Genomic DNA, 14,662 nt, shown 5'->3' on the forward strand with positions numbered 1-14,662 from the left:
TAATTTCTTTCTATTAATTTCAACTATTCAGCAGGGGAAAGATCCATCAGAGCTTGTTTAAGTTCAAGGAAGTGATGATTCATAGGTTATAGACAATATCTTTTTTTTGAAAGAAAGAAAGAAATGACAAACGTGCAGCTTAATCTCTTCTTAATACTCTAAAGCAAAGGTCAGCTGAGTAACTAACAGCCACATTCAAAAACTAGCTGTCTCTAGACTGAGACTTTCCTCAGAAGATGAGAGTGACTTCAAAATGTTATTTCGCTGTCATTTAGCCTCACAAATAGTTGTATCAAGGTTAGAATGACCTTGCGAATGTCCCTCATGGCCATTTCAATTTACTCCAGAGCACAAGGGGGAGGAATACATATTGTGCGTTTCCCCTATAGTTTCCAATCAAGCCAAAGTTAGTGACTGGCCATTTATAACTTTGACACGAGGGCATGACCACTGCCATGAGAAGTGCTGGAACATTTAAAAAAATGTCACAAGTGAAAATGGGCAAAATTAGTCCTCTGTGTGCTAAAGGAGTGAGTCAGCAAAATTTCACATCTACAGAGGATATTACAGCAAGAGCTTTGTGTTCATTCACAATATCCATTGTCATGTTATCAATGCTGTCAGCTCCTCCGAACATCCTCCTCACAAGGCAGTGTCAGTAAAAACAGCACATTTACAAATGTAGGGGGAAAAGCGAATCATAAACATTACGTTGAGTATTTTCCATTTATCTTTTCTGGCATTTATATTTTGCCAGGGTTCTGTGTGGGCAGAGCCTTAGGATGTTATTTGAATAACATTTCTGCACCATTGCCTCTCCCATCAGACTGTGCATGTGGCCACTGACTTGATACATTGAAAATGTCACTGGAAATAGAGGAGGTTTATAAGCTATAGGGCTAGTTTTAAAGAATTAAACATCTGGAGACATGTGTAAAAGATGTTTGGGTGACATAAGCAAATTCAATTTACCAGAGGAGGTCTGTAACGATAGCTGAAGTCATTTTATTTGCCTTAGACTTTAAAGGAACAGTTCACCCAATAATGAAAATTTGCTGAAAATGTACTCACCCTGAAGTCATCCAAGATGTAGAACAGTTTGTTTCTTCATCGGAACAGATTTGGAGATATTCTGTAGCATTGCATCACTTGCTCACCAATGAATCCTCTGTAGTGAATGGGTGCCGTCAGAATGAGAGTCCAAACAGATGATAAAACCATCACAATAATATCACAATGACTTTAGTCCATCAATTAACAAGTACCAAAATACCTTCACATCAAAATCTACCAACATATTCGTTTAGAACTGTATTCGACTGTTTTGGCTTGATTTTCACTGAAGCAAGAAATATTATGAACAGATGACTCTATTATGGCTGAAATCAATGGTTTGAAGTTAAAAACATCTTAACGATTGGATTTGTTTCACGTACCTTCACATTCGATTTGATTCACAGGATGTTAATTGATGGATAGGAGTCCTGTGGATTATTGTGATGTTTTTATCAGCTGTTTGGACTCTCATTCTGACGGCACCCATTCACTGATCCATTGGACAGCAAGTGATGTAATAAATTTCTCCAAATCTCCAAAGAAATAAACTCATCTACATTGTGGATGACCCGAGGGTGAGTAAATTTTCATCAATTTTTAATTTTTGGGTAAACTATTCCTATTAGGCTCTTTAAAACCTTCGAGAACAAACAGAAGGGTTTTCGTTTTTAATCACTTGAATTGGGCTTATGGGTTCTAAGTTACTTTTTAATGCAGTGTGGCATGACTGCAGAATTAGAGGAACAAAGGCCCCATGGGTAAAGGCCTAGCTGTGCCTGAGGCAAACTGATCATTGCGTACTCTGATACTAACCGTCACTGACATTTAACACACACTTTATAGTGCTTTATTATCTAAGTGCACATATTTGCAAATGAAATATTTTTGGCTTACCTAGAGCTTCTTTATATGCCAAATGAAAAAGAACATAATCCTTTTAGGGAGGTTGCGTTATACTGTCACACTAACTGGTATTTAAATATAATTTATATTTTTGTTCATGACTTTGTTCAATTATACACCTGAACAGTGTGTGGTTAAACACGTGATTTTTTTTCTTTCCATCCTCATTAAAGAGCCCCATCCCACCCCAAATGCAATGATTCAAATGCAGTCCATTTTTTGTGATCTAGATTTATGTTTTATTTCAAGATATTTCCAGTCAGTCCATGTCATATAAGAAAACTGCTGAAAATAAATAAAAATGAGAAATGGTTTCACATTACATTTTTCTACATAAATGATCTGCTGGATCTTGACATCTCTGTGTGCTTACAATCCCACCACAGCTTCCTGCTCGGAGAAAGGTGGCTTTCATCATATACAGTAAAATAAAAGCATTTTTTGTTTAAGGGCTTTATTATTGAATGCACACAGCTGGTCTGAGAGTCCTGGTCTAATCTGAATCCATCCAGTTGTATATGCAATTTTTTTTTTTTTTGTGGTGGATGCAGATAAACTTCACAGATAAACAAATACACAAGGACAGAGCTCTACCTCTTCTTGTGCTGTACTGTCCCGCACTGGGTCCGTTCGTACTAATGCCTTTAGAGCAGTTCTTTAACAATCAATATCTGCATATTAGCATCCGTTAAACAGCATCGTTCACTGTCTAATGCATTTGCATTTCAAGATCTTCTTAAATGCGTTCTGGAAGTCTTTGTTAAAGTACGCGTATATGATGGGGTTCAAAAGTGAGTTAGAGTATCCAAGCCAATTAATGACCGCCCTCAACCACTCAGGCATGAAACATTCTTGACAGAAAGGCAAAACAAGCGCCACGATGAAGAAGGGCAGCCAGCAGAAAATGAACGTGCCCATAATGATTCCCAGAGTCTTGACCGTTTTGCGCTCTCTGGCCAGAGCCACTTTGCGCTTCGCTTCCGTGTTCCTCTCGTTTCTGCTCTCGAAGCACGACTGAGGGTTGTTGGGCAGGCTCAGGTGGTTTCTGGACACGGTCTGAACTTCTGTAATCTCGAACGACTCTCCGTCGTCCGAGTGTTTGAGCGCTCCGTTTACGCACGGTCCCGGCTGCGGCTCAACGCTTCGCTTCCAAGTTTTGCTCACCTCGCCGTTCGCTTTCTTCGGGAACAGCGCCGGAGACACCGCCAGGCATTTGTCCGCGATTTTAGCTTTCTCAGTTTTCTTCACGGTTTTCCTTATGCGAAACCTCGCCGCTCGGAATATCCGCCCGTAGAGGACCAGCATGAGGATGAGGGGGATGTAGAAAGCTCCAAAAGTTGAGTAGATGGTGTACCCGTGGTCTTGGCTGATTGTGCACGCGTCGGGATCTGCCCGGTCCTCTGGTTTCCTCCAGCCCAACATGGGAGGAATGGAAATGGAAAATCCTATTAGCCAAGTGAGGCTGATCAAGATAGCCGCTCGTCTCGGGGTCCTTTTATTCACATAGTCTATGGGATCAGTGATGGCCCAGTATCTATCCAAAGCGATTGCGCACAGGTGCAGGATGGAAGAGGTGCAGCACAACACGTCTAGAGAGATGAAAATATCGCACATCTCCTGTCCCAAAGTCCATTTGTTCAGAACCTGATACAGGGCTGCCATGGGTAGCACTAGAACCGACACCATGAGGTCTGTGACGGCCAGAGAGCCGATGAGATAGTTGGCCACATTCTGAAGCGATCTCTCCAAGGCAATGGCAGCGATGACACACGCGTTTCCCAATATGGCAAACAGAATTAACGCGGCCAGGAAAAGCGAGCCGATTATTTGGTAACTCAAAGCAACTTCGCTAACTGTCGTCGCGTTCCCGTTCCAGTCTTGGCTTTCTGTGGTGTTGTTGTAACTCTCCATGGTGAGAGCGGTCACTCAGAGACGGTCCCTCGCGCCGGTCACCTCGCTGCTCTGAAGACGCATGGCGGGCTCCGGGCTCAGGAAGTGCCGCACGCTCGAGCTGCGATCATTGGCGCCCAGTGACGAAGTGAATTCATTTATACGAGTCGTGCTAAGTGCGTCAGAGATGGCGCGCGCACTTTGCAGAGCGGCCGTGCAAGCTTTACAGCAGGACAAAGTTGTCCTTTCGGATGTGCAGTGGTCTAGTACAATATGTTTTGAGATATTCAACAGTTGCTGTTATGAAAGTTGCGCAGGCTAATTCAACAACGTGCTGCTTCTGGTAAATTGTTTCTGAGGTACTTGTTTTGCTGACAAAGGCACATTTTCTGCAAACATGTTATATGAAACTCGATTTTATTTCTTCACACAGCCGTCTGAAACGTTTTTATTCGTTTGCTGACAAAGGCACATTTTCTGCAAACATGTTATATGAAACTCGAATTTATTTCTTCACACAGCCGTCTGAAACGTTTTTATTCGTTTATTATAGTTTTGCAGTGAAAAAGTCCTTGCACTCTTTCAACCAATTTGATTTTCGTTGCAGATAAAGAAAATCAGCTTGAAATTTGAATCTTGAGACAAATTATTAATGGGTGTAAGTTTAATTGTTGGAAATAAAGATAATAATGGCAGTGCATGTAGCTAGATCTGATGAATAAATTACAATGAATTAAAAATGTGTATACAAATAATGCCATTTTAAAAAATGGAACCGTTAATAGGCTATTATATGATCATTACACTCTAAAGAGTCGTAACCTGCAATTGTTGCCTTAAAGATCTACTTTTTACCTGTTTTGATTAATAAAAAAAATTTGTTTTGCTTGTATTAATGTACTTAGGTTGATTCAGTGATGCTAAATAATATTTTTTGATTGGAATAATAGGCTACCAACTAATTTAGAACATTTTTAGGTTACCATTTTTTTTTTCAGTAATATATCATGACAGTAATAATGTTTTGAATATCACAAACTTTTTGATGATTATTAGATTATTAGATGTACTCTATAGGCCTATGACTTTTGTTGCAGAGATGCATCGGGAAAATGCACTTTCAGCACCACGGACAGTTCCATGAGTTCCCCAGAACGGAAATCTGCTGCCATCTGGTGAGAACATGGCAAAAAGATGAAAGAAAATAACGAGGATGTATTGTGGAACGAGACCCCTCTTCCCAACGATTCAGATCACTCTTAACTTCATACTGCATAGACTTTCCTTCTCCCACCTCATTTAATACTGAAAAAGTGCTGGAATAAAAATTATATCAATGCATTTTTTTTTTTTTTTTTACCACGGCTATCGCAAAGCCTATCAATATGTATGATTAATAATGAAAAATGTGCGATAACATGCTTACGTTACCTTATGTAATGGCATTCAACTTGTATGTGTCTTTGAAAACATGCCAGAGTTGTGAGAGGTGTGAAAAAAAAAACTGAGCTCAACGAAAGTTTGCATATTCACAACTGTGCAGAGGACAATTAAAAAGACATCACCATTTTACTCTTTATGCCCTTTACTCTGGAGGACATAAGCTAAGACAGATGTTTGTCGTATTAAAAATATTATTATTATTATTAGCCTATTATTATAAACGTATTATTCATTTCTTTGCTTTCCATTAAGAGTTTAGAAATCTTTTACTGTTTTACATGTATCTTTGATCTATTTTCATCAATGAAGTTGAAATTAATTTTGCATTAACTTATAACTGATTTAAGATTTTCTTGAAATTACTTACAAAAAATCCATATGAACAACTATTTTGTTATCCACTGTAAAATATCATTAAATTTTAAAAGATATCATTAAAATATACTAAATATAAAAATATAAAAAATATTTTAATATGAATGAACTAAGAATATATTAATAATTATATTAATATTATATCATATTTAATTCAAATTATAATTGTTTAAATAAAATAATTGTTTAAAACTTGCCCTTATAACATAATGACAGTATGAAAAAAAGAAAAAGAAAAATTAGAAAAGTAGAAGCCACTCTTGCAAACTGTATAAAATGACCACAAATTTCGTTTCAGTCAGCGTGACTGTCATATTCCCATATGCTGCCAATTGTTCAGATAGAAAAAGAGCTGACGGTGTCTGTTGAAAAAGGTTGGTCTAGTTATTTCACCTAATTTTGCCACCCTTGTAACACAATGCATGCATTGTGGGTTGTTTGAATTCTATAGGCCCCCAGAGACAATCGGGTCGCTGAACTGCCACTATTTAGGGGGCTTTACCTTTGTCAACAGTGCAAAATACCTCAGGGGGCCAGTATGTTCCTGCTCACCTCTTCAACAATGAACTCAAATGTTTCCTGGCCTGCTGCAGAGTTGGGTGCAGTGGGGTGGGGGGGAGGTTTCGGTTCAACATTGAGTTGTCCGATCTGAGATGGACTCGCATGGAGAAGAGGACCTTGGGCACACGGCGGAGGCCCTGTGTTTGGAGGTCAGGCCTCTGCAGAAGGCCAAACTTGGAGCCAGACTAGCCCACAGGAAGACGTTCAGTCTGGACTATACAAACGCCCACCGGGAGGCTCATTACAGGGAGCAAAACTCCCCAGGATACTCTGAACTGCACTTTCCAGACCGTGATCTCCAGACAGGGCGTATTCTGAGGTCCACAGCCAGCCAGCAGGCCTCCACTTCCCCATGCCATAGGACGAGTCCTCCTCCCTATAGCAGGGCTGTGATGCTTTCGAGGAGGTCTGATCTAGAACCTGTTAGGTCGGATATTATTAGAGGCTCACACATCTCTCGCGAGGATCAGGAAGCAGGCGGCTCCTTCAACCGCAGAGCTCCTCTGATGTCTCTCAGCAGCTCTGACGAGGAACAGGAGGCTGGAGAACAGGCTGGCAGAGCTCCAGCAGGGCTCAGCGTGGCTTCATCCCTGCTTACACCCACTCCCACTGGGGAACGCAGGCCGGGTAAGAGAGAGAGGAAGCGACTGAAGAGCCTGAGGAGGAGACAGAGGAGGAGAGAGCGCTGCAGACAGAGCCAGCAGCAGGAGAACGTGCAGGTGAAACAGAAACGCAATCAAGCATGTATTTACACACTTAGACATGCTATCTGAGCTGTAATACGACCGAAGCTTTTCTGTCAGAATATTAGCTCTTTTCAGCTGCATTTCTAAAGAAGCAAACACTGACAGCAAATGAAGATAAGAAAAACTTATTTGCTATTGTTAAGTCGCTTTCAAATGTGATACAAATGAAAAAGTAAAACAATGCAACAAATTAATATGCAGTTGTAATATTTTTCTGTAAATTTAGAGCTAAAGATTAAATTATTATAGAATAACTTGTCTAGTTAATAAATCAAATTAATTTAATTGATTTATCATCAGCTTTTCAAGTGTTGATGAAAAGCTAATCATTTAATAAATAATAATGTAACATTAAAATAAATTATTTTATAATGAAAACAGTCAAAATTAAAAACTTTTTTTAAATGAAATATTTAATTTGTTTACATGCATATATTTTTATAAGATCTTACATATAAAATCTATATATACTATATATAAAGTTTTATACAGTTATTTAGCCCAATTTAGATTCCCCAAATTGTTTTATATAAGTAAATGCTGGTATTTATATAAGTTATTAATGTTTACTGGCTTGGTTGAAATAGCATCAGGGGACTACAATGTTACTTTTATGATAAATATAAAACCTAAAACAAGACAATAAAAAAATAAAAATAAATAAATAATAAAAAAGTTCAAACAAGACAATGCAAACATCACCCATGTGGAAAAAAATCTAACTAGTAAGAGACAAAGAGCTGGATGAGAGTAAACCTAGAGGTAAACATGTAACTTTGATTTGCAGAAATAATACTACTACTAATAATATAGGCCTATATATTACTATGTGATATAAATATATATATATATACACACACACACAGTATCTCACATAAGTGAGTACACCCCTCACATTTTTGTAAATATTTTATTATATCTTTTCATGTGACAACACTGAAAAAAATGACACTTTGCTACAATGTAAAGTAGTGAGTGTACAGCTTGTATAACAGTGTAAATTTGCTGTTCCCTCAAAATAACTCAACACACAGTCATTAATTTCTAAACCGCTGGCCACAAAAGTGAGTACACCCCTAAGTGAAAATGTCCAAATTGGGCCCAAAGTGTCAATATTTTGTGTGGCCACCATAATTTTCCAGCACTGCCTTAATCCTCTTGGGCATGGAGTTCACCAGAGCTTCACAGGTTGCCACTGGAGTCCTCTTCCACTCCATGACGACATCACGGAGCTGGTGGATGTTAGAGACCTTGCGCTCCTCCACCTTCCGTTTGAGGATGCCCCACAGATGCTCAATAGGGTTCAGGTCTGGAGACATGCTTGGCCAATCCATCACCTTTACCCTCAGCTTCTTTAGCAAGACAGTGGTCGTCTTGGAGGTGTGTTTGTGGTCGATATCATGTTGGAATACTGCCCTGCGGCCCAGTCTCCAAAGGGAGGGGATCATGCTCTGCTTCAGTATGTCACAGTACATGTTGGCATTCATGTTTCCCTCAATGAACTGTAGCTCCTCAGTGCCAGCAGCACTCGTGCAGCCCCAGACCATGACACTCCCATCACCATGCTTGACTGTAGGCAAGACACACTTGTCTTTGTACTCCTCACCTGGTTGCCGCCACACTCGCTTGACACCATCTGAACCAAATAAGTTTAAATTGGTCTCATCAGACCACAGGACATGGTTCCAGTAATCCATGTCTTTAGTCTGCTTGTCTTCAGCAAACTGTTTGCGGGCTTTCTTGTGCATCATCTTTAGAAGAGGCTTCCTTCAGGGACGACAGCCATGCAGACCAATTTGATGCAGTGTGCAGCGTATGGTCTGAGCACTGACAGGCTCACCCCCCACCCCTTCAACCTCTGCAGCAATGCTGGCAGCACTCATATGTCTATTTCCCAAACACAACCTCTGGATATGACGCTAAGCACGTGCACTCAACTTCTTTGGTCGACCATTGTATGGTCTTGGCCACTGTGCTGCAGCTCAGTTTCAGGGTCTTGCCAATCTTCTTATAGCCTACGCCATCTTTATGTAGAGCAACAATTTTTTTTTTTCAGATCCTCAAAGAGTTCTTTGCCATGAGGTGCCATGTTGAACTTCCAGTGACCAGTATGAGAGAGTGAGAATGATAACACCAAATTTAACACACCTGCTCCCCATTCACGAAATTATATAAAAAAAAAAAAAGTACACCGGGGAGAGAAAATGGCTAATTGGGCCCAATTTGGACATTTTCACTTAGGGGTGTACTCACTTTTGTGGCCAGCGGTTTAGACATTAATGGCTGTGTGTTGAGTTATTTTGAGGGGACAGCAAATTTACACTGTTATACAAGCTGTACACTCACTACTTTACATTGTAGCAAAGTGTCATTTCTTCAGTATTGTCACATGAAAAGATACAATAAAATATTTACAAAAATGTGAGGGGTGTACTCACTTCTGTGAGATACTGTGTGTATATATATATATATATATATATATATATACTATAATTTTTTATTTTCACTTTTCGCAGTTTCTAGACTGATTGTTTTTTCTACATTGTAATGGGCCATTTTTCTTCAAATATTTTTTCTCAAATTAATCTTTTATGTTGGGGTTTATTTTGTGATAATGGTCAACTGGCTGTACATTATCTCTCATATATATTCCTATATTCGTATATTATTCATTACTTCTTCCTTTTTTCTTTAGCTCATTATAAAGCTGAATGATCACTCACAGATCATTAATTCAAAATGTATAATTTTCCAGCAGAGGGCATCTTTCAACAATCAAAAGGTTCTGCATTAGTGATTCTGAATTCACTGCGATAAACACACCAGCATTTTCAAAAATTTCAAGTAAAACCAAATAACATTTTTTAAATGATTATTAAAATTAAAATGTATTTCTCTTCACAATGATTTTGATTATCCTTTAATGCACAACACCCCAAAGTGTCTCCTACGAAATCAAAACCCACAGAAGACAGCTCTTAGAATGCGCTGGTTCTATAATTCCTGGTTTTGGTCTGATTACTAGTACTCAAACGCAGTAACATCTTCCTCCTTCATTTGTCATTGTCCACTGTCTAGAAGTGGGGTGGGTTGTGATTTGGCAGATGAAGTAAGGAACCTTCATAATACAGTGACGAGAAAGAGAAATCCTACATTTTCATTTCACTGGTAATAATTCTGATGGTAGGCTGTATATTTTCCATTTGGAGTGCACACACTTCAAGTGTGACATACCATGTCAATTAAAATACTATAAATGCTCTCATATAAAAGAGGATGGGTTTTTACTTTATTATAGGCACTAACAGATTCCATGTGAGATGTTGATGTTAGGATTCTGGTGTCCACAGGAAGCATTTCTGGGTTGTCAAGTGGGATGTGGAGGCTTTTATGGGATGTGTATTTGGTGATAATGACACACCTAGGGAACAAGGGCCATGGGCTCTGGAGGTCCCCATGGGTGGGAAAGCTGTGATTATGCAGACAGGCCCTGTGCACTAGAGGAGACGTGTGGGACACAACACCCCTGCGGGCTGCCTGTGACACAATCCAAAACAGGACAGTTCAGGGAATCTTTTACCGTGTGTTTGACAGTCCAACAATCAAGTTAAAACACTGTTTATACGAGCCATCAGCATAACACTGCAAGCGATGCTCCCTAGTAAAGGTGAAGCTCAGCAGATTGTTGAGTTTAATAGCAGCACTGAGTCATCTCTTCTGCTCTCTCATTCTGCTGAAGAGCTCTACAGGGAACCCATCTAGCAGCAGTGAGGATGAGGAGCTGCCCGGCCGGGATCGTGAAGGCTATATCTGTGCTGTGTGTCTGGATGTCTACTTCAGTCCGTACATGTGCCATCCCTGCAGCCACGTCTTCTGTGAGCCTTGTCTGCGGACGCTGGCCAAGAACTGCCCCACCAACACACCCTGTCCATTGTGCAGAACCACCATAACACATGTCTTCTTCCAGAAAGGTTTGTTTCAGAAGAAAGGCATCTAAAATGTTCTGTTATCTTTTTGAAAATGTGAGTAGTTGTATTAGTAGTAGTAGTAGTAATAATAATAATAATAATAATAATAATAATGTTGTAACTTTCAAGGATCAATTTTGGGAATTTGACGAAAAACAGCTAACATAACTTATAATAATTATTTATTTATTTTTTTGTTGGTGATGATGTTGATGATGCTGTTTTTTTGTTGTTTTTGTTTTTTTAAATCTTTTTGGGAATTTGTCAAAGAAGTTACCCAAAAGTTTAAATTAAATTAAATTAAATTATTTTGTATAATTTATTATTATTATTGCTGTTGTTGTGATTCGTCAAAGAGTTTGCAAAAACAGCTAATAATATTTTATCATATTTATCATTTGTTATTTATTTTTGTAATCTTATTTTAAGTATTATTTTAATCTTAATCTTTGTCAAAAAACAGCTAATAATCATAATTTATTTGTAATTTGTTGTTATTGTTGTTGTTGCTGTTGATGATGATGATTATGTTTTTTTATCTTTTTGGGAATTTGTCAAAGAATTTACCCAAGAGTTTAAAAAAAACAAACAAACACACAACTTTAGCTAATAAAAAATAATAATATAAAATAACTAGCTAATAGACAACAGAAAAACTACTAATATGATTTTTAAATATAATTTAGGATTATTATTATTATTGTGATTTGTCACATTGGTTGCAAAAACAGCTAATTATTATTATTATTATTATTATTATTATTAATCATTTGTTATTGTTGTTGTGATTTTTTGTAATCTTATTTGGTAATTTGTCAAAAGAGCTAATAATAATAACATTATTATTATTATTGTTGTTAAATATTACTGTTACTATTACTGTATATATATAATATTGTTAAATATTATTGTTATTGTTGTTATTATTATTATTATTATTATTATTAATAATAATACTTATTAAGGACACTCTATAAATATGCAAACAAAAAATTTTGAACAGAGTGTAAACAAAAAAACAATGCATAAAATGAAATAACATCAAAAGAAGGAAATGAGCAAAACAAAACAGCACAACAGATCTCTTCACTTTGTAGTCCTGAAACCCTGAAGACAGTTAGGATTTACAAGCAATCGATTTCCTCTGGAATTTCCTATGGGTTTAGATTCGTGAGTAAAGCGAGGTCTGTGGTTCATATTACTTCAAGAGATTTTCACATTATTTTCAACAACATAAAATACAAACAGTCTGAATTTTTAAACCTTTGTGTGCTTTATAAACATAAGTGGCTAACAGGTTGCTACATAACAAATAGGAGAGGCTAAATAGACTGAAAACCCATTAGAAATTCCCAAGGGTACACATGTAGCATTAGCCTTCTGGGTTGGCCTTCAAACAGTTCTGTAAGACAAAGATTAACAGTGAGGAGAGGAGAAGTACTGTGAGAATAGAGCTTAAGCTCAGATCTGAGGGAGAAAGTTCACGACAGTGAATAATCTGCTAACTGAAGTAGACTTGAATTAAAGAACCTGAAAGTGATGGCATGTATGGTTGGAGGAGCTCAGAAAGATGGGTCACAGAAGCTATATATTTATTGACTTATTGAATAGTTTTGCAGAATAGTGCAAAGAAAAGAACATTGCAATAATTAAGACTTGCAGTGATAATGCACAGACAAAAGCATCTCTATGGCTAAGGATGTAGCAGAGAGATATGTTATGAAGATATTAAATGGCAGTTCTAATAATGGAACTAATGTGGGCTTCAAATGTAAAGGAAGGATCAAATGTAACATCCTTCCCTCACATTACGGACCTTTTTAGTGGGATTGAACACAAGAGTGAGCGCCTACATTTTTCAGACAATTTGGTTCTGGAAGTACTTTTACCATTTATGTTGTCCATAGGGATTTCAAAACGTTTTTTACCAGTTCTGAGATACAGTAGATTCCATGTGAGATGTTGAGATTCTTTTCTTTTCTTTTTAATAAGAGTGAAGTGCATATTTGAATATTCTGAATATTTGATGGCATCTAGAAAATCACATACACTGTAAAAAATGATTGTGAATATATGTAGTTGTATTTTGTATATACAAAGTTTTACAAGGTCAAATTGTCTTTCAACTTCAAAATTTCATGTTTAATGCAATGTCTTCTTAATTCTTTGTGAAATTTACAACCAATTTCTCAGTGAAAATTGTTTCTACACCAAATTATTTTCACTGTACTATAGTCTTAAAACGTTTACAGAGAATTGTTAAAAATCTGTGTTCTTAATGGGAAAATTAATTCATTCTATATGGTTTTTCACAGTGGTTGAGCAGAAATTTGGATCTTATATTGATATCAAACACTAAAAATGGCATGAAATATGACCGACAGAATCTGATCTGAGAAACAAGCTGTATGAGATATATTATAAATCCATTTAAAATGAGTCTGGGCTTTCTGGAAGTAATGCACATAAGCACACCGATGATTCACAGATAAATAAATTCACACATCCCACTCTTCACAGAACTGAACCATACAGCCCGTACATTCTTCCCAAAGGAATATCTGTCTCGGAAGCAGAATTTCCAGAAAGCAGGCTGTGCAAAATGGCCTCTTCCGAGCTGCCGTAAACTGTTTCGAATTTTTGGAGGTAAAAGTATTTTTTCAACTATTCCAATCGTTTTGCCTTAAGATTCGGTTGTTATTCTTCATATGGTAGTAATGCTCACTGTTCTTTGTCTTGCTCTTTTTTTTCTCTCCCACTCTCTCTTTCTTAGGCTTTCAAAGGCAGGCAAGTCCAATCGGCAGACGCCAGTTCCCTCACGGGGGCTACCGGCTTGATGCCTTCAACTTTGAGGATGATTCGCATGGCTGGCGATTTGACATGGACATGGTGATCATCTATATATACTCCGTCAACTGGGTCATTGGCTTCATTATCTTCTGCTTCTTCTGCTATTTCTTCTTCCTCTCTTTTTAAAGAGAAGGCACAGGGAAGCTGTCTGCGGTGTTTCAGATCTTTTAGGACAATACAAAAGTCATCAAGAAGGGAATCACGCACTGCAGCTGTTTCTGGACTATGTGTAGGAAACACCAATCGGTCACAGAGAGAAATGAATTCATGCAGCAAAAATTCCAGAGCGTGATGATCCGTTTACTGTAAAGATGAATCATGATTTTTGAGTTTGTGGTTTGCCTAATATCTGTTTGCTTTTAAACAGAATTTTGGCCGACTGCATGGAGAAGCTTTGCATGGATAATCACAAGTGGACTATTCATTTCACTACAAGTTGTATTCACATGCTGTACTTTCATGTGAATAAACTTGTAAAAGGTCTTCTCTAGAGGTTTGTAAACTATCCATAACTATAGGTCAGCTTCTAAACTATTCATAAAATATTGCTGAGAATAAGAACATCTCATTTGTTTTTTAACCTTTCTTGCTTGCTTTTACAATATTTGTAAATTTGCCATAAAGGTTCTTTGTCTGGTCTCAATACCTATTACTCAGTTTGTTGTCTTAGATAGACTTTTTTATTCTCTCTCTCTCTCTTTCTGCACATGATGAGGGAACAATGTTTTATTTGTTCCATAAAATTTGACTGAAGATATTAAGGACCTCAATTTGCTGTTAATTGCTACTGTCTTTTGGTCACAGATTGTTTCTGATGAAAATGATTGATGTTATTATTATTTTATATTCAATATATAGATTTTATATTCA

General features: G+C 37.6%; 2 protein-coding genes across 2 annotated transcripts; one reads left to right on the forward strand and one right to left on the reverse strand.

Annotated features, from left to right (window-relative positions):
* Positions 1–2,249: 2,249 nt before the first annotated feature.
* Positions 2,250–4,483, reverse strand: htr1aa (5-hydroxytryptamine (serotonin) receptor 1A a). The gene has a single exon (XM_058785135.1). The coding sequence runs from the start codon at positions 3,868–3,870 to the stop codon at positions 2,662–2,664; it is 1,209 nt and encodes a 402-aa protein (XP_058641118.1). The 5' UTR covers positions 3,871–4,483; the 3' UTR covers positions 2,250–2,661.
* Positions 4,484–6,298: 1,815 nt separating this feature from the next.
* Positions 6,299–14,516, forward strand: rnf180a (ring finger protein 180a). The gene is made up of 4 exons (XM_058785623.1): positions 6,299–6,947; positions 10,714–10,945; positions 13,463–13,588; positions 13,716–14,516. The coding sequence occupies exons 1-4, from the start codon at positions 6,321–6,323 to the stop codon at positions 13,916–13,918; spliced, it is 1,188 nt and encodes a 395-aa protein (XP_058641606.1). The 5' UTR covers positions 6,299–6,320; the 3' UTR covers positions 13,919–14,516.
* Positions 14,517–14,662: the final 146 nt, after the last annotated feature.

This window comes from Onychostoma macrolepis, chromosome 08 (assembly GCF_012432095.1).
Source record: "Onychostoma macrolepis isolate SWU-2019 chromosome 08, ASM1243209v1, whole genome shotgun sequence".
NCBI classification, from domain to species: domain Eukaryota; kingdom Metazoa; phylum Chordata; class Actinopteri; order Cypriniformes; family Cyprinidae; genus Onychostoma; species Onychostoma macrolepis.